At 36.1% G+C, this 20,867-nt stretch overlaps 1 protein-coding gene across 2 annotated transcripts; it reads right to left on the bottom strand.

The window, feature by feature from the left end:
* Nucleotides 1-16: 16 nt before the first annotated feature.
* On the bottom strand, nt 17-13,751 carry LOC130728178 (MADS-box protein SOC1-like). 2 transcript variants are annotated; one of them, XM_057579543.1, is made up of 9 exons: nt 13,514-13,750; nt 13,066-13,166; nt 12,760-12,946; nt 7,838-7,919; nt 1,727-1,788; nt 1,521-1,620; nt 1,388-1,429; nt 557-598; nt 17-326 (listed from the first exon to the last, which is right to left on the bottom strand). In XM_057579543.1, the coding sequence occupies exons 3-9, from the start codon at nt 12,939-12,941 to the stop codon at nt 201-203; spliced, it is 636 nt and encodes a 211-aa protein (XP_057435526.1). In that variant the 5' UTR covers nt 12,942-12,946; nt 13,066-13,166; nt 13,514-13,750; the 3' UTR covers nt 17-200. The 2 variants fall into 2 exon arrangements, with proteins under 2 accessions (XP_057435526.1, XP_057435527.1); XM_057579544.1 differs by lacking the exon at nt 13,066-13,166 and having other exon boundaries at nt 13,514-13,751.
* Nucleotides 13,752-20,867: the final 7,116 nt, after the last annotated feature.

The following is a 20,867-nucleotide window of genomic DNA, read 5'->3' on the forward strand; positions in this document are numbered from 1 at the left end:
AACTAAAAAAGCTGAGTTCAGAGGAAAGACGTTTATATTAAACCCTAGCCATACGACTAATGAAAGTTCATAATGTAATATAGGCCTCAATATTATTCATCATAGGACATAGATCATTAAGAAAAATATACCTGATATCATATATTAGAGACATTGGCTTGAACTTATTTTATACTTGCATAAGCAAAGGATAAATTGAATCATCTTAAACTAGACCTATGTAGTCCAATGAACAATTCAGTTTCTACATCTGAACTTGGACTGCTTTCAGCATAGGATTGATTTTCCCTCTGTTCATTTGTTGCTGGCTGTGGCTGGCTACCATACTGCAAGGGAAGTTCAGTTAAAAATACATATTTAGTCTAATTGAAGGACTTTCTAAAATCCAGAACAAACAACAAGCATTCAAGAAAACTGGTTTCCTGAGTGGTTTGTTGGTTTAGTGAACCTTACCCAACCATCAGGTCCTCGGTTCAGAACCAGCACAAACCGAAAATAATACAACAAAATCCGCAAAAATATATACTAGACAGCAATAACTATAGTGTAATTTCACCTGCTCAGTGAGTCTGGCATTTTCAGCAAGTAGGACTTTTTCCTGAATTGTATTAAAAAACAGTAGTTAGAATCTCTTCAGTGTAATTTAGCTGAGATTTTATTTTTTTTCAAATTATTAAATAAAACCTTCACTTTCTCTACCCCAGAAAAAGAACCTTGAAGAATCTTTTTCTGGGACCTGAATCATGAACTCAGGATGATACAAAAGTATATTCAAGCACAAAATCTCAAATGTGGAGTAATGCTGGATAAACAACAGTTTCACATGATAGTTGAGTCTTATATCGCATCTGCATCTAAATTTAAAAGAAAGTAGTTGAAATTAAGTCAGCTTTAATGAGATGCAGACACACAGAAATCCATATATGTAGTTATACCCTGTTGGCATTTGACTTATGTGCATGTAGCATGAATTTGAAAAGGTTAAGAAGTTTGTTTTTCCCCTCTCTTTGTAGTTTCTGATTTTGGGGTTACAAAAGGGGCCAAAGACCTGGATTAGAAAAGGTAGACTAAACTAAATATGGAAAATGAGGTTCATTGGATCAAGTCAGGAATCAAATACTTCATGCATAGTCAAGTTCCATTTCACGCGTCTGTTTAGATATCAATTGAGTGTACCCTAAACAAACTTTTATCCCATTCCCGAAAAAGAGTTATGGTAACTTTTTTCAATCTCGAATTGAGTGCTAATATTCATTTATACTGGTGCCCACAGATATTCAAACAAACATTTCCAGATTCCTATCACTTTGGTATTTTACAAAGGCAAATGCAAGATGACATTCAAATTTAATCACCTTGTCAACTACATGGAGTATGGACAACTTACCTTCTCTTTTAGTTGCTCAATTTGTTCATTGTAAACCTGACTCTGAATCACAGAAAGTCAAAATTCAAATACACATCAAAATCAAAATATTAGAATTTAGAAGTAAAAAAATCTGTAGGTTTGTTAAGCTAACCTTTTTTGAACGGACAGTGTTTACACTCTTTTCTAACTGTTGTTCTATCTGTTGCAGTTCTTCTAAGGAGCATGACCCCAAGCCCTCTCCCAAAAGTGCCCTAAGGGGATGACAATACACATGCAACATATTTCCTTGGTGTGAGTGAAATTCAATATTGAATGTAAACAATTTGTGAAGATGAAGAGAAATTTAAGATCTTGAACCTTTTTGAAGCTTCAAGGAGCTCAATCTTCTTCATCAAGCTTGCTGTTTCTAGCTTCAAATTCTGCAATATATATCAGGAAACTATATTCAGCCTTCTGGATTCTAAGATAACAAAATAAAGTGAGGTTTTAATAGAGGATCAATAGAATTCAAACTAACAAATTCTCTCTCATATTCACATCTTGCATGTATTTGTTTATACAGATAGAAATTAAATACCCTTTGATGCACATTATATTGGGTTAGTTGGATAGTTAGTTAACAATAGTTAGAATAACTGAACGACAATAACTGGGTAACTTTTTATTATAGGTAAATGTTAGTTGTTGTTAGTAAATTAGTTTCTTTACCAGGGTCCTTCACACTGCAAATCCCTTCATTTCCCCTAACTCACCAAGTGAGCTACCCTTCCCCCCGGTAACTGAACTTAGTCTGTATAACACCTTTGACATAGTTGATGTGAATAAGTGTTTTCGACTCTCTCTATCTCTTATACTCTTTCTCTCATTTCGTCTATTGTTCTCCTACTCTATATTACATTCTTCTTTAACCCTAACACCCTTGAAATGCTATATGATTCTATAAAACCCTTTGAATCACCGGATAAATTGTGTGAAAATCCTATAAATTTGTGTGGAAGTCCTAATTAAGTTGTGTGAAAACCCTTTGCTTCCAATATAATTTGCCTTGATGGGAGGTCGGTCTTGTTCATTACATTTCCTAGCGTGGGGCTTGTGGTGAACCAAAGTGAGAACTTGGTCTTTAAACTTAATTTTGCTGAAGTGTAAGACTTTTTAAAGAATCTGAGGGTTGCTCGTTCGTGTTAATTAGATTTCATACCACAGACTTAGATGAATCCAAGTGAGAACTTGGTCTTTAACTTTATTTTTCTTATATTTAGGGCTTTTTAGAGTATTTGAGGGTGGCTCGATCTTATTCATTCGATTTACTAGCATGTGGCTAGAGTGCATCCAAGTGAGAACCTGATCTTGAACTTTATTTTGCGTAATTTTAGGGATTTTTAGAGTATTTGAGGGTTTCTTGGTCTTGTCCATCATGTATCCTAGCGTGGGGCTTGAGTGAATCCAAGTGAGAACTTGGTCTTGAATTATATTTTGCCTAAATTTAGGGTTTTGTAGAGTATCCAAGGGTTTCTCAGTCTTGAGATTTCCCAACACTGGGCTTAGGTGAATCCAAGTGAGAAGTTGGTCTTGAAATTTTTTTCTCGAGTTGACGGTTGGTTAGACTTTAGAGTATCTGAGGGTTGCTCAGTCTTGTTCATTAGTTTTCCCAACACGAGGCTTTGGTGAATCCAAGTGAGAACTTGGTCTTGAACTTTATTTTTCCTAAGTTTAAGATTTTGTAGAGTATTACAGGGTTGCTCGATCTTGTTCATTGGATTTCCCAGCACGATGCTTGGGTGAATCCAAGTATGAACTTGATCTTGACCTTTATTTTTTCTAAGTTTAAGGCTTCTTTTGAGTATATGATACTGTTTGGTCTTGTTTACTATATTTCCTAGCGCAAGGCTTGGGTGAACCCATGTGAGAGTTGATTTAGGGGTGAACCCATGCTTGGGGGTTTATGAGTGTTTGTCCGCTCTTGTACATTAGATTTCCCAAGATGAAGCTTGGATGAATTCAAGTGAGACATTGTTCTTGAACTTTTTTCAACCTAATTTCAAGGTTTCTTAGAGTTTTTGATGTTCCTCAATCTTGTTCATTAGATTTCCCAATGCGAGGCTTTTGTGAGTTCAAGCGAGAACTTGTTCTTAAACTTTAGTTTGCCTAATTTTATAGAATTTTAGATTATCTAAGGGTTTCTCAGTCATGTTCACTACATTTTCCAGCATAGTGCTTGATTGAGTCCAAGTGAGAACTTGGTTTGAAATTTCTTTTGCCTATGTTTAGGGCTTCTTAGAGTATCTCAGGTTTTCCCGGTCTTTTTCGTAAAAAGAGATAAGTTCTTCTAAATATCCTTTTTCATTCATAAAAGCCACATCAAAACCCTGCAAGGTCGGTTACTGCTAGAGAAAGAATACCCTTTACATAGTACATATAAAATAAAATAAAAATTACAACAATGACTTAAATTTTAGGTTCCAGAGGAATGCTATCCCTCTTCATATCCTACACTCCTCTTAGTATAGGTCCTCTCTTCGGAGGTTTTGTAGTTAAAAGATGAACTTCAATTTGTTTTTCCTATGCGGTCTTCTTCGAGTGCCTCAATATGTTGTGGTAGCTTCTTTTGGCTAAGGCTTGATTGAGTGTTACAACACTGACCCATCCCCGTCGATTGAGAATTTCATTGTCAGGGGGAGAGTTGAGACAAAAACTTTGATTTTATTAAGGTTGGACCTCCAATAATAAAATCATAAGAAGTACCAAACGTTAATCAGTAAATCCCAAAACTCGGCCATATTTTGGCTTTATAGAGTCACTTGCAAACTTCATTCACTTGAAAACGTCTCGAAATAGGATGTTGGATGAGCTTTCCAAATCTATAAGGATGCACTTATCTTATGTTGCAAAATGGTTTCCAAGACAACCATGGGATCATCCATATATCCATCTCTTATTCCCTTAAAATCTTCTTCTGTGAAGGTTATCATTGGGTGTTAGTGTTTCCCGCCTGGCTTGCAAGAAACTTCTACCGCCATTATTGCCCTTAAGTGTTATCTTCTGGCCTAGATGGATTTTCCACCCTGAGTGAAAACTTCAGACATGGTGGTTATCGGTATCCATTCCCATCGATGCATGACTTAAGTAGGTTAGTATAGGAATTTTAAAATATTGGAAAAAATGAGTTGAGTGATACTTGGGAAACCTATGTTGAGATTATTGAATTATTTATGAGGATTGTGGGGAATGTGAAATATCTAGTTTTTTTTTTTAAATTCTTTCATTGTGGTCTACCCTCTATGGCTAAGAAGGTTAATAAAAGAGCATTTGACAAAAAAGTCAATAAAGAGATGAAGTTAGTAAGGGAGTAGGACATGCTTACAACATTACTATATACCCTTAATCATTTCATTTCCTTATTCACTAAGTTTGAGCCGAGTAAGAGAGTGAGGGTCCTAAATTAACCACTATATCTACCAATCAATCTAAAGTGTTAGAGTTTGGAAGAGAGTAAGGCATGTTTACCACATTATCATATACCCCAACAACTCAAAAATCTAAAAAATGCTCACACAATAAGCCCTTAAGTTGTGATTAATGGATTCTCAATATGAGGTTAGGAAATCAAGGAAGCTTGCAAAAGTCTCTTATCCTAAGTTTTACGTCAATTTCTACTTTCACTTACTAGAATCCAATCTTTCTCCTAGATTGGTACCTCACAATACACTTGACTTTACTTGCTTCATGCATGTTTTGAAATGATGGTTTTCATCTTACATGGGGGATTCTTCTATGCTTGAGGACAAGCAATTATCTTAGTATAGAGGTGTTTTGACTTTTGGATATTTAAGGAATTTTACTAGTTTTTAGCATACTTTGGTACATCTTTTAGGTCATTTTATCACTTTATTTTCATTTTTAGGTAGTTTAATCATTTTCCATTTTCTAGAATGTTTTGGTATATTTAATTTTTTGATGTGGGGAAACAAACGCTATAATAGGGCAACCAATGGACATATGATCATTAAGCAATGTCAAAACACTTACAAATTTACATTGCTGGAGCGTTATGCAATGCTGGAAAGTTATCAATGTTGCAGCATTGTTGTTAAAACCCAATTAGTGAGGGTTTGCACTAGGGCTGTCCAAATTGACCCAGTCCGACTGGAACAAGCAGTCGAACCAAGTCAGTTTTCAGGTTGGGCGGGTGCACAAAACCGGTTTTATGTGGTTTGGTTCGACCAAGTTTGGTTTGGGCTCTGAACCGACTGAACAAGATTGAAAAAATGGGACATGCCCATTATTATGTCAGGAGAATAGGCCAATAAACACACCCATTTCAAACCCTAGATAGAGCACCTTCCTCTTGCACCACAGAAGAAAAAACCTTCCTCTTCTCTCAGACTCTGCTGCCCCTTCTCTCCCTTCCCCTTCCCAGCAAATCTTAGCCGCTGCCACCAGCCCACCATCACCACCAATCCATGTTTCTTCTCCCTTCCCCAACCTTTACAAAGCCTAGCCGTCGCAGCATCAAAGGCCATCCTTTTCTCTTCTCATTGTTCTCGACCAAGATCCTCTCATAACCTCACTTCTCCGAATAACCACGATTCTACTTTTGGTGGTGCGAGATTGAAGGGCCATAGCGAACCCTAGCTGCCATAACATCAAGAGCTATCATTTTCTCTTCTCCTTGTTCTCCACCAAGGACCTCTCACAGTCTCACTCCTCTTATCAACCGCGATTCTGGTTTTGGTGGTGCGAGATCGAAGAAAGCCATCCTAAGCGCCACAGAGATTAGCCTCTTGTTGTTGCATGACATTTGAGATCGAATAACGTCTTCATCCTCGCCTCCGATCAAGCCATCTTCAACCCAAGTTTTTATTTTTCTCTTGTTTCATACCCTGATCTCTTCATTTCTTGATCATTGTAAGTTGTAATATTGTCTTGTTATGTTCAAATTTTTGGATCTATGAAACGGTTTTTGTCAAAATGACTGCATCTTTGAAAAGGTTCTTTCTTGTCTTTGAATCTTCTCGATTTTCTTTTCTGGATCAATAACCGGGAGAACTGACAGATCCAAACTGCCACCGCACTAACCAAGCCTGATCAAACCGCAACCTCTAAATAGTCAGTGGTGGGTCGGGTGGTTTGGCATTTTTCACCTGACGAAACCGACATTGTTGGCCCGAAACTTAGACAACCCTAGTTTGCATGATTTTCATGAAAATCAGCCATTTTGGGAAGTTTTGGACTGCAAAAGAAGTTTTGGAGCTCTACTAGTTTTGGAGAATTCTCCATTTCAAGCAATGGGTCCCTTGAGATCTTTCCATTTCTTGCTTAGTCATGGGGAGATAGATCTTTTTGCATTAAGGGATGATGGATTCCGTATGATCAGATATTTTTCATTTACTATGAGTTTTCCTTTCATCCATTAATTGTATCTTCTTTCTATGTTTATTGTTGCCCAAAAGTCCTTTGGGTTATAAATCTAATTATTATTCGATTGAGAAATTAGTTAGAATTAGGGTTTCTATTTCCTTAAGAATCAGAACAGCCTCTGGTTATGTTTGCTCGAATTATCAGATCATTGATGTATTGGCTAAGTTAATTAAGGCTTAAGACATTATTTAATTCTAGTAATTTTAACCAATAGGTTCACTTAGATAAGAGATTAGTGTACCAAAAAAAAAGATAAGAGATTAGTAAGTTGATATATAACACGGGCTTACACTAATATGCTTTTCTCATGTTTAACACGAGCTTAATTCAGTTTTTCACCATTTACGATTTTAGTCTTTCAAAAATACAATCATTTAGGGCCTGTTTGACAACTGTTTTCAAAACAGTTTTCACTTGTTTGGTAAGACCTGTTTTCAAAAACAGTTTTTGAAAACAGTTCTCATTTTCAGTTTTTAAAACTAAAAAACCAAAACAGGTAAAAGATGTTTTCAGTTTCAGTTTTTAGTTTTCAGATATCAGTTTTCTAAATGTTCGAAAACATGTCATTCAAACTGTTTTCTTCTTCTGAAAACTGTTTTTAAGAATTGTTTCTGAAAACTGTTTTAAAAACTGAAAACTAAAACTGCTATCAAACAGACCCTTAAGCTTCTCAATCGTTCATTCAATACAAAACTAGTAAAATTGTTATGAATTAAACTCAATAAGTTACAAGGAGTGTAACGAGACATGTTACATATAATCAGGTTATGAACTAAAATGTTACATGTAGCTATGAATTAAACGCAATAAGTTACAAGCGACATATCAATTCACATCTATTTGACGATGTATGATATATAGAAGCCTCTCTAAGATTGGTGTATTATTATTCTCCAATGTGTGAAACAATTTTGTAAGGAATAGGTTGGAGTATACCAAATAATAAATTCATATGCTGATACAAAAAATTCAAAATGATGAATAGAATTAATAATGCTATATGAGAGAAGAGGGGAAAAAACTAAAAAACAATGGAAAGGGTATACTAACCTGCATATTTTGTTCATCTGTTCTTGGTACTGGTTGGGCACTCCTGGTATGCCTGCGGTAGCGTTCAATTGTCTCCAGCATGCTGTTTCATGAAACCCAATATTACTACAGTTATAGCTGATCCATGATCAAAATAGTAAGCACATAACCTGAAGTTTCTTTAAAACATAGAGAGAGATAAAGAGCTAGAGTTGGCAGTAAAAAGAGAAATTTGAAAAGGGGAGGAGAAAAATTATTTTTTCATTATTAGTTAACGGAAATGAAATTCCTTCTAAAGTGAAAATTTCCTCTTTTTACTAGGCAGGTGAAGCAAGATTAATTGAACCATATATAAAAAATAGGTCCATTAATAGTCACCATGTATTTAGAATTTACTCACCTTGGATCTATTTTAGTTAATTAACCCACATTTATGTTAATTCGTGGTAAATATGAGCTTTTCTTATCCTCATTTGTATTTTAAACTTCATATTTTTTTTGTTTGGAATGGTCCTTTCAAAATTTGCAACTTCTTCAGGCGTGTTCTGAATAATGGTGTGTGGGTGAATTTCCGGCGGTGGTAGGCTGGCATGACGGTGGACCCGTTTTGCCCGTTGTGTGGAGAGAAACCCAAAACCATCAGCCATTTATTCTGTGACTGCAGCAAGGTTCGTCCACTGTGGTCTCAGCTGGTGCACACCCATCACCAAACAGCTTTCTTTGCTTCAGACTTCAGGCATTGGTTGTTGAAAAACTTACGGGTAGCGGTGTGGTCCCAAATTTTGGCCTTGTTCTGTGGATGATTTGGACCATGAGAGCAAACTTTGTTTTTTAGGGAGAACCCTTCGACCTGCACCATGTTCTTACTGCAACTCTTCATATGTAGCTCCAACATTCTCCGTGTCGAGCCGCAGTAGAGCAGACATCGCTGCCTGGTCGTGGTACTTACCAGCTAGCTTTCATCCGCTGGTCTCCTCCCCCTCCCTCCTGGATCAAATGCAACACGGATGGCTCGGTACGTGGTCCATCAAATATTCTAGTTGCGTCTGGTGGCGTTACTCGCGATTCCAATGGCAGGTGGTTGTTTGGCTTTGGAAGGAACTTGGGCACTTCAAATGTCCTTTGGGTAGAGCTTTGGGGTATTTATTCAGTTCTAAGCCAAGCTTGGAGCAGGGGTCTTCTGAGAGTGATCATTGAGAGCGACTCCAGTGTCGCTATCCACCGCATTAATAATGGGTGTGATCCGTGCCATTCGTATGGAAGCCTAGTGAACCATATTCATGCTTCTATGGAGCGTGCCGGGGAGGTTCCGGTGTGTGCATGTTTGCAGGGAAGATAACCAGGTTGTGGATTGCTTAGCTAACATGGCCCATGATCTTGAGTTTGGACTTCATATTTTGGAGAGCCCTCCTCCTAGATGTTCCAACTTGCTCATCTTTGATGTTTCATGAGTGTCATTCCCTCGGTCTATTCGAGTGTAGTTGTCTTTTGTTTAGGGCTTCGACCCTCCTTCCAATCGAAAAATAAACTTCATATTTAGTATTTACTCACCATGTAATCTTATCTTTTCTATTTCACAAAAATATTTTAGTAGGCCTATTCGATAATCCTCCATAATGCCTGATAGTCCGCCAAATAGTAAAAGTGGTATGTTTATCCCAAATCACATTTTGGCAGACTAATGGCAGGTCTGATTAACCCGCTCTGTCAACCCATATAATTATTATTATTATTAATGACTTAAGAACATAATTATTTTTAGAATTAAATAGTTTCTTCATTTTTAACCCTCATTTTCTCGAATTTCAATGAATATAAAAGAAAATTAGAAAAAGAAACAAATTCTTTCAGCTCTAAATTCTAATCTTCATTTCTAATGGGTTTGGAGAATTTTCATTTTGGGGAGGCTTCTCACCAAATAAGATTCTCCAAATTTATCTGCACACCCCTCACCAGACTAGCTAGCACAAATCATAATTCATATATAACCAGGATAAAGTTTGCGGATTAACAAAACTGTTCCGCAAATAAATTTTAGCACATAAGTAATATATTGTAAATAAAATGTTAGTAGAAAAAACATGGATCATGGATGAAGCAATTTTTATCATGGTCTACAACAGTTACCCTTATAATTATGTAAGCACAGAATATTAATCCATTTAAGCCAAAATATTTCAGAGGAAGGGCAGAAGTCGTAAACTAGAAAGCATATGTTTATCATCAAAAAATTTAAGGGATTCTTACTACATTCTGGAGAAAGAAAGGTTTTATAAGCAGGTGCTTCACTGAAAGCACTGCAAACATAATACCAGTTTCAATGCTTCAATGATTCAGTTTGTGTTCCGAAGCCTGGTAGGTTTTCACATTGAGGTGAAAAGTGATTTAGAAGAAGCTATAAGAGTAACTTTTGTGGGGGAAGAAGTAATTATGAGATTTTTAACTCTATTCAAACATGTTGTCAATCATATATATGGTTGAGACAAATTCAGCAGTATCTTAACTATAAATATCTAACCAGTTCATTTTTTGCTCTTTAGATTTTAAATCCCAAAAAATTACCATGTTTTTTTTTTTTTATGTAACTCAAGAAGAAAGTGATGATGAAAAAGATTATAGGAGATAGAAATGGTTTTAAAATCATATTATGAAAGTACTTAAAGCTACAGCACACTCTCATCATCATACAAAGTATTGACTAGAACTTTGATATCATAAATAAATAGTTTAAACCCTAGTTAAATAACATTAGTGTGCAGTTTCGACATAATGCAGAAGTTAATTATTACTCCCTCCGTTCCTAATCTTTTGTTGTTTTAATTTTTGGCCTAAATTCCAAAACTTTTGTTGTTTTACAAATCCAATGCATTTTTTCTCAATTTATTCCATGTTTACCCTCATTTAATATTATATCTCTCACCTACCACCACTTATTTTCACCAATCAAAACCATAACAAATTTTTTAACCAATAACTATCATTCTCTCTCTTCACTCTAACTCAACATTAAATAGGGGCGTTTATGTCAGCAAATATATCAATAATTGCACTCTTAAATAATGTGCATAACCTTAAACAACAAAAGATCAGGAGGAACGGAGGGAGTATTATTATAATGATAATTGAAACATAAACAGCCTTGTAACGAGGTTAGTGTGTCTCTAGTTGTATTGAGAACTGTGGTGATATCAGTCGATTTGTTTTACAGTTGGAAAAAAATAAATTTGGTTATATTAAGTTTAATATGAAAACTCTCAAGTTTAATATGGAGAAAACTCAAGTTAACTTCACCTTGACTTTAATCTAAAACCCTAAATCATGATCTTTGTTTTGTTTCTTAATCCATAAAAATAATATTAATTTTAGAATAATACTTAATTCCATGTCAAATTCCACTCCTCGCAGTAAAAGTTTAAGAAGAGAAGAGGGAAAATGAATTATATGGTAGGTGATATGCTAGGAAATGCAGAGAGATTGAGAAATAAAATATAGTAAAAATAAGATGTAAATAAAATTTGTCTTGATATGACTCATTAACCCTTAATTTTATTTATTGGAAGATGTTATAGGAGGCAACAGAATCATGGTGGTGGACAACATTTCTATACGAACCCTAAATATCGTTTGTATCTCATGAATATTGGATATGTCAATGTTTTAGTACATATGATATATGATATATGACCCACGTACCCGTGATATCTCTTTATCCGCTGTGGAAGGGAACAAGTACAACACTTTTCACCATTTAATTTCCCAAGTTTCTGTAATGTTAGGGTGAAGGAGTTGGGTAATGGTTTATTAATCTGACTCTTCACATTCAATGGAAAAAGTTGGATTAAGAGAGATATAAATAAAAATGAGTGAAATGAGAGATATGATTGATGATGTGATAGAAAAAAAAGGTAGAATGAAAAATCAGATGAAAAAAACAATGGAAGAAAAATTGTATGTGAATGGACTAAACTTGGACTCATTCTATTCCAACATAGAAAACCCAATGCAGTTGAGGAAAGCTTGAAAGTTTCTAAGCTTATCCCACCCACAAAATGTGTTAGTGTATATTTGAAAAGTTTCATATGTATTGTGTGAAGTTTCAAACAAATGGTCCTCAATCCAAAAGCCAATTATCGGCATATATAGAGAATATTCATGTCTACTCAGATAGTCAGATGTAAAACACAGATAAGAATATTCAAGTAAGTTAAGCTTTAAGTATCACTTGAACTGACAGAAATCATGAATATTGTCAAAGTAATGTTAATCCCTTGTCCTATAATAAATTAATATCTGAGCTCCTCAGCCCCCAAAAATATAAGAAGTACAACGTCAAATAAAACTCCTTAGTTGCTATCCATTCACCAATGTACTTCCAAGGATATAAAATATGAAAGAAAATAAAAAAGTAACATCAAATAAAACTCCCTAGCCTCCTGTCTAATCCCCCCACTGTACTGGTATATATGATTTGGGTTATGATTTTTTTATAGGTATGGCTAAGTAAATGTTAGTAAATTTGAATCCCACTTTTTTCATATTATATATCAGTCTTTATTTTTTTCTTTGTGTGTCTGCACCTCTTAGTGTTCTATCAAACATTTGCCTTATGATTTTTTATGAGAAACATCAGTACTTGAATCTCTATATGGTGTGAAAGCACACAAACATGTCTACATGAAATCTACTATAGCTAAGAATTAAATAGATGGAACTCTAGCAAGTGGATGCCATCTTATGCAGATGCAATAAGACCAAGTGCAGTTAAGAAATTTTTGTTCACTTGGTCCTTGATCCTAAAGTTATAATCAATTATAGAAAAAAGTTTTATGTGAGTAGCTTCTGCACTTCAAAATTAATTCTGACAAAAGAGAAATTGATCGAAACACACGCTATAAATGTATGAAACATTAAAGGAAAATATATTGGTGAGGGTCCTTAGTTACCTGGAGCTTGCAAATTCATAAAGCTTTCCTCTTGGAGAGAAGATGATGAGAGCTACCTCAGCCTCACAAAGCACAGAAAGCTCAAAGGCCTTCTTCAGAAGCCCGCTACGCCGCTTTGAGAAGGTCACTTGCCTGCTTGTGGCGTTCTCTATGCGCTTCATCTGAGTCTTTCCTCTCACCATTCTCTCTGTTGCATCATTATTAAATCAGCAGTTAAAAAAAAAAGATGAAGCTATGAAATTTAGAAAATGCTTTTTTTAAAACTGAAAAATGTTCAACACATGTTCAGAAAGGAGTAGTGCTGACCTAGTAGGATATTGAAACAATATACAATGCTTTCTGGTCAATGTGTAACAGATGTCCAGAAAAAGTGAGCCTTGGAAAACAAGACTTTAACAACTAGAAAGCTGCAGCACAAAGAAGATTCCAACAGATGTCATGAGAAATTCACTAATCAAAGGGAAACCCTTAAAATCCTCAAAAATAAAAAATAAAAAGTGCTAAGGTTGTGTGACATAGAGGATGGATACTAAAAGGAAGAAGAAAAAAAGCATCTGAAAAACAACAGAAGAAAAAACAAACCCAGATGCAAAATATGCAGATTTCTATTAAAACAAACTCATTGGTCAAAAGTAGCAATAAGTATCCTTCCAAGAAAGGATCTAATATAAACACCAGGAATCAAATGTCAAAGAGATGGATTTTAATTTTTAGTTATATTTTATAAAAAAATAGTTGATTGATGGATACTTACCAGCTGGAAAAGCAACTTAGAATTCAAAGTAGTAGAAGGGGCTTCCAGAGTAGACCAAATTGGCAAAATCCCAGAAATCTGGTAACCTTGTGTATAGAAATGGAAAGGGAAGAGTTAATAGAAGGAAAGGAAGCACCCAAAAGAAGAGAGCACAATTAGGTGCGGAGAGAAACTGAGGAAAGAGTGAGAGATGAACCTTTCCTTATTCATCCACCTATCCCCACACTCGTTCCCCATGCCCCACCATTTTAAGAAACTAAATATATTTATGGTCATGGAAATTTGGAACCTCATCGTTTTACTTGTTTTGGTAAAATCCGAGAGACCATGGGCCCGAAAAAGAATCTATTAGTTAAAAGGGTATAGAAATTTGCTTAACACAATTGGCTGCAAATAAGCCCATAACTCAAAATTCAAAGGATAATGACACTTTAATAAACAGAAATGATACTCAATTGGAGCAACAAAAGTTATTTTCTCCCTTTAATTGTCTTGTCTCAACGAAGTTTACTCTATCTTAATATATCTTTAAAAGATAACTTAAGTGGTAAAAATGTTGTTACAAATATCATTTATGATAAATTTTAATCTCATAATATTTGGTGGTGGTTAAAAATAATCTCAAAGTAATTAATCTGAAGAGAGTGTGGTGGAGTATATGCCATCAATGCATTTTTGTAAAATCAGAACATTGGAAATTTATCTGAAGCTGTTTTTGCAGGTGCGCAGGAACAGTGGGTGTGGGACATAGTAGCATAGTTAAAAACACAAAAATAGTACAATGTTAGCAACACATCAACTTCATCCGTACGACCACGTACCCATTAAGCCAATCACAAACCGAAAACACACCATCCTGTCATCATATGCCTTTATGAAAGACATTGATTACTTTTCCCCTCAAATTTTATTTATCTCATCTTTTGTATATTAGTAGGACCGGACAAATATAAGTGGTCTTATATGTGGGATTTGGATTTTCAAATTATATATGCGGAAATTTTTTTTAAAAAAGGTGTTTCTATTTATGGAAGAAAAGTGAAAATAAGTGAGATAGGTAAATAGAAAAATGTAAAAAAGAGAACATATTCTTAAGTTTTTTTTGTTATAATATAAATTGAGAAGAATAGAAGAGAAAGAATACGATCATATATCTCTTCTTTTATGGCTAGATAATAAAAAAGATATAATTTTACATACAATTAAAGAAGATCTTCATCCCTGATTTGTTTAACATTAATCATGTGCTCAAAATATCGCATAGAATACAAGCTACTCATAAGTAACTAATGCATATATCTGATACCAATTTGACATTGAGGGACCTGATCCATGACAACAATTGGGATTTGAATTGCCTCTACACTATTTACCCACCTCGTTGCAACATCAGTTTATGGCGGTCCAACCTCTTATTTGCGCGAGTCGTCAGGATGCTTGGATTTGGGATGATGGCAGTACAGGTAAATACTCTGTTCGTGATGCCTATGCTTGGCTGAACCAATTGGCGCATAACCCTTTGGAGGACTGCAAACTGGACAGGGTTTGGAAGCTGCTTGTTCCTGAGAAAATTCGAATGTTCATTTGGCTAGTCTTGCACAATGCGATTCAAGTTAATGAACTCAGATTTCGTTGTCAGCTGGCGATGGATGCAACGTGCGCACGATGTCTGTCTGCAGTCGAAGAAAGGCTCCATTGTCTCAGGGATTGCCCCCAATCTTGGGCCCTGTGGCATCGTATGGGTGCCACAGCTTGGACTAATTTCCGCTGCAACAATCTCATTGCTTGGGTTTCTACAATGGCTCGTGGTGTTCATGGGCTCCAATTCTTGGCTGGTGTTTGGGGTGCCTGGAAGTGCCGCTGCAATTGGCTTCTAGATCAGCAACGGTGGCCCTTGGAAAGAGCTTGGAGGACGACAACCCACGATCACGATGATTGGGCTCGTTGTGCTTCCTCAACTGACCTGCTGTTGTGTCATGCATGGACGCCTCCACCGCGTGACACTGTCAAGAGTAACTCGGATGACAACTATCGGGAGGTCGAGAGACGAATGGGTGGGGGTGGCGTTATTTGCGACCACCTTGGCCGCTGGGTGGCTGGCTGCTATTCAAGTGAACCGGAGGGCAATGCTTTCAAGGCGGAAGCTTCGGCGTTGAAGGAGGTTCTGGAGCTTGTGTGGAACAGGGGCTTGATGAGAGTAATTTGCGATGTGGATTGTGCTGATTTAGTGACTACCTTGGCTGATGCTGCAGCAGTGCAGTTGCACTCGAAATTTATGATTCTGAGTTCTATTTCTCAGTTGCTTGCAAAGGATTGGGATGTTAGGATTAATTGTGTGCACATGGATAGTAATATTGTGGCAGATTATTTAGCTAGAAGAGGTGTAGCTGCTAACACCTCTGGGTCTTGGATTATTGACAATCCAGATCATGATGTTGAGTATCTTTTGTTGAATGACTCCCTTTCTATTCCTTAGGGTTAGTTTGTTTTGTAATTTTCTGATGAAGCAAAAAAAAAAAAAAGTAGCTTATGCAGATTTTATCCAACTGCAATTTTTTATTTTAATTTTAGTTGTGCTTACAATACTCTACATATTAATATTTTTCATAATTTTGATTCAAATTTAAATATTAATTCCATTAAAATAAATTAAAAACTATAAAAATTTGGTTGAGTCAAATATGCATCTTTTGTCGAGATAGTCTTCTTTTGGGTCAAACACTCATTTTTGGGGTCTAAATTAGTATTTTTTGGTTCCAAGAGTCATGTTTTTCTCCCAAATACATCCAAACCCTAATTCACTCACCTAATCCTATTCTCTTCACGTTCATTTGTTTCTCCCTCTCGGCCTCACAACTTTACTTTTCACATTCAAAGACTTCACTTTCTTCTTCTCTCTTCACGGTTCATGTTGGCCTTTGGGTTATTTCTCTAGTTATTTTACATGTAGTTTTTTTTTTTGAGAGCAAAATATTTTATTGAATAATGAAAGCAAAATACAACCCTACAAGGAGGGACAAAAGCAAAGGAACCCGCAAAACCCCACAGAAAACCAACCAAAAACGAAACCAGCGAAAAAAAACCACCCACCAAGAAAACCCAAAAGCCAACCAAAGAACTAGCAGCCCAAAAGAAAGCTCGCAGACACAAGAGCGCTACGCGCCCACAGGCCCATTGTCACTAAGATATTCAGCCAGACCCCGAATAGCCTCATCCTCGCTGCCAGGGAAAACCAAACCTGCCATTTTTCCTATGAAATATACCTTTCTAGCCCGCGTGAAATTAGGTTGTTATTGATAGTTAATTAGGTTATTTCATTAATTGCATGCATTTTTTATTTTTTCTAGGTTGTTTTAGGACTTCTATAAATTTATTTGGTCTTTTAATGTGTTTTTCGTGTTTTTGTGTTGCAGCTGATTACACTTCAGTAATGTGACAGCTTCATACATATAGAACCTTGTCCTATGATTGGTTCTCTCATATCATATCTTATCTCACTACATGGTCTCTCTGTGTAAAGATTATCGTCTTACTATACTAAACCCTCAATCTCTTGATTGATTAATAAGAAAGAAGCATTAAGCATAAATGTAGTTTGACTACTGATCTAATTCTATCTCTAGATCTTAGATTCATTATATGATATTTACCTAGATCAAATTCAAATAGCTAGTTCTCATTATACTATCAAATTCAAAATCATGTCTTAGGTGATCAAGCTAAAACAATCATTAATCACAAGGTAAATCATTGAGACCACCATAGAAACATAAATATATATATATATATATATATATATATATATATATATATATACACCAAGAGGGGTTCGGAAGCAGAAGAAGAGTGGGAAGAAGAGGATTAAGAGAAGTAGGACGCCACCTTGCAGGGGCTTATGATAGAAATAAATTTGCAGAAAGTAAATAGATAAAAGGAGGCTCAGCCTTCCATATAACTGAATAAGATTAAAATTACATAAGATTGAAAAACTGAAAAAGAAAATTAAAACAGATTGAAAGAAAGAAAAACGAAGAGAGAAGTAGCTTACAATCGCTCAGCTCTCTAAGTGTTTCTTTGTGTTGGTGTGTCTAAACTCTGAAGGCATAGTTCAGAGAAGAGGCCTATTTAAAGGGAAAAATTGGACACTGTTTAAATAGTTCCGGTTGAATAGTTCCGGTGGCCGGTACTATTTGACGGGTACTATTTGCTACAGTAAAAAGTCTACTGTTGCTACAGTGAATTACAATAATTGGGATTGAATTATTACAAAACATAATGATTAAAAGACGACAAAGCTTTAGCAGAGGTCATCTTCACTTGATTCTGGTGTTTCCAGGACAAAATCTGACCCGAAAGAAGATTGTGAGGAGATTTTCTGCTGGGGGGCCTTTGAGGACAAGGCCTGCTCCTTCGGCTCTTTCAATAATTGAAGGGCTGTTTGGAGGTTTTTCAGTAAGTCTTCCTCTGTTGAGGCTCCTGCAAGGGCCGCTGTGATGTGGGCCTTTTGATTGAGCAAGAGACTGGATTGCGGATTGTCATGCTTGAGGCATTTCTGGTTGGACTTAAACCACAGATTTATATTCTCTTTGTAAGCCTTAGAAGCATCAAAGATCTTCCACCATTTGATTAAAGCTTGTTTAAAGAGAATTGGTTGGGCTTTTGTCTTGAGACCATAACGCCAAGTGAATACCCATGAGAGGGAAAAGATTGTATAAAAATTTAAACAATCAGGATAATTGTTTAATTCTTTGTTCCAATGCTTTAAGAAGTGATTGTAACCCTCAAGAACATCGGAGGGAAAGATTTCAATTGTTGGTCCAAAGAAATTCCACCAGGAGTGAAACCAATTTGGAAAAGAATATTTGTTGGACCATTTAAAATAAATAACCCAAAATATTTGAAATTTTGATTTTGTAAACCAAGGATTGTATTATCCCAGGCTCTAATGTAGTCCCAATAGTTGATACCTACTGGGTCAAAGTTTTGAGAAATTTTTTTGTAGCTGTTTGGATTGGGTCAAAAGTCAGTGGGACAAAGGACACGGAGAATTTGGAGTGTAGAATGAGTAATTAGGGAGTTATCAGTTTTATCCCTAAAATGTTTGATTTCTACACTGTTTGTGTCTACAAGTATGAACTCGTAGAATCTTTGGGTTTTATTTGGATGAATAGGGTCAAGATGGCTAGGGAAGAGTTTACTACCAATTTTGTTGGCAAGGTTAACTCCTCCAGAGTTGTCCCACCATTCTGGTTCAATGAGAGTTTGAAATCTGGAGATTGATTTGGTCAGATAACCGGAATTTTGGTTAGGCTGACTGGGTTGAGCAACAACAGGTTTTTTCCCGCAATGAGTTGCTAAGTTTTTGGTTTTTTCAATGATGGTTTGGAGAGATTGGAGATCTTGGTTATCATCTTCATCAGCGATGCTGGCCCAGGTCTTTTTTTGGGAGTTTGACAAGGCTTTGAGGTACTTTGTCTAAGCCTGCCTGTTTGAGGGCAAGAAGTGTTTGAATGGGTAGAGCATAATCTGCTTTGGTTTGCTTTGGTTGAGGAGATTGGATTTGAGCAGTAGGCTCAGGTTTTGGACAGTGGGTCCAGATTGATGGGCAGTGGGCCCAGATAAGATTAAGGAGTCAGAGATTACGATACCTTTGTTTTTATTCGAGCTCTTGCCTCTTCCTCTGGACGAGGAAGAGCCTCTGGAATTGGACGAGGAAGAGCCTCTGGAGGCCATTCTAGGTTCTTCCCTGCAAATACTCACGAGTAAGAAAATCAGGGAGAGAATTTGTAGAACCTTTTATGTATTCTATCTCAAAGTCAAAAACGCTTAAAATAGCTTGCCATCTGGCGAAGATATGTTTAGAAGCTAGATTTTTGACATCTTTCTGTAAAATATCTTTAGCAGATTTGCAGTCCACCCGGACCAAGAATTTTTGATTGATTAAATCATATTGGAATTTTGAAATAGATAAAACAATAGCTAAAACTTCTTTTTTAACAGTAGAATAATTCTGCTGAGCAGGGTTCCAGTGTTTTGAAGTAAAAGCTATGATTTGTTCATTGTCAAAGATTTTTTGTTTCAAAATACCGCCGAAGCCAATATCAGAAGCGTCAGTTTCAACAATTTTGAAAGCTTGAGGATTTGGGAGATAAAGACAAGGGAGATTTTTGATTCGGAGTTTGATTTGTTTGACCACGTTGGTATGAACATCAGACCAAGGTGGGGGATCCTTCTTGAGCCTATCATGAAGGGGTTTGATTATAGTGCTGAGTTGCGGACAGAAATCGGCAACATAATTGAGACACCCCAAGAACCTTTGTAATTGGGTCTTATCTATGATTTGGTCAGGAAATTTGTCTGTGAACTCAATAGCACGATTAATGGGGATGATTGTTCCTTGATGAATATTGTGACCAAGGAACCTGATTTTGGTTTGAAACAAACTGACTTTTGTTTTAGATACAGCCAGTCCATTCTTCTTGATGACTGAAATGAAAGTATTGAGGTGTTTGAAATGTTGATCTATAGATTGAGAAAAGATCAGAACATCATCAATATAAACAATTGTGAAATTAGAATAAGGATTGAAGATTTCATTCATGATTCTCTGAAATTCAGAAGGGGCATTTTTTAAGCCAAAAGGCATAACATTCCACTCATACTGTCCGAAGGGGACAGTAAAAGCAGTTTTATACCTATCCTTTTCCTGCAATTGGATTTTCCAGAATCCAGATTTCATGTCAAATTTTGAGAAGATCTTAGCGTCATGTAATCTGGCTAAGAGATCTTTTTTGTTGGGGATAGGATACCTAATCCAACAAAGAGCTTGATTGAGAGGCTTGTAGTTAATAACTAGCCTAGGAGTTCCACGTTCTATCTCAGCCTGTTTGTTGACATAAAAGGTTGCGCAGGACCAGGGACTCTTACTTCTACGAATTAATTTTTTCTGTAGAAGATCGTTGATCTCCTTTTGGCAAAATTGAAGGAGTTCTTCATTCATTTGGATTGGCCTTGCTTTGGTCGGGATCTGTTTATCTGAGAAATCTTTTTCATAAGGGAGTTCAACCATATGACTCTTCCTTTCCCAGAAAGCATTAGGTAGATCAGAACAGATGCTGGATTGAATATTTTCAAGAATATTTCCGATCCTTGTTTTGACAGAGGGTTGTTGTAATTGAACTTCAATACTTTTGTGAGAGATTTCTTCCTTGAGGAAATTGATTTGCTTCTCTTTGTAAGATATAATATTCAGAGTCTTACTAAAGGGAGGTTTAGAGAATTTAAAAAGAATAGGCTTTCCCAGATGTTGGACCGTGATGCCTTTCTCATCAGTGTTGTAAGGGAAGAGCTTTTT

Source organism: Lotus japonicus, chromosome 1 (assembly GCF_012489685.1).
Source record: "Lotus japonicus ecotype B-129 chromosome 1, LjGifu_v1.2".
In the NCBI taxonomy this organism is placed as follows: Eukaryota; Viridiplantae; Streptophyta; class Magnoliopsida; order Fabales; family Fabaceae; genus Lotus; species Lotus japonicus.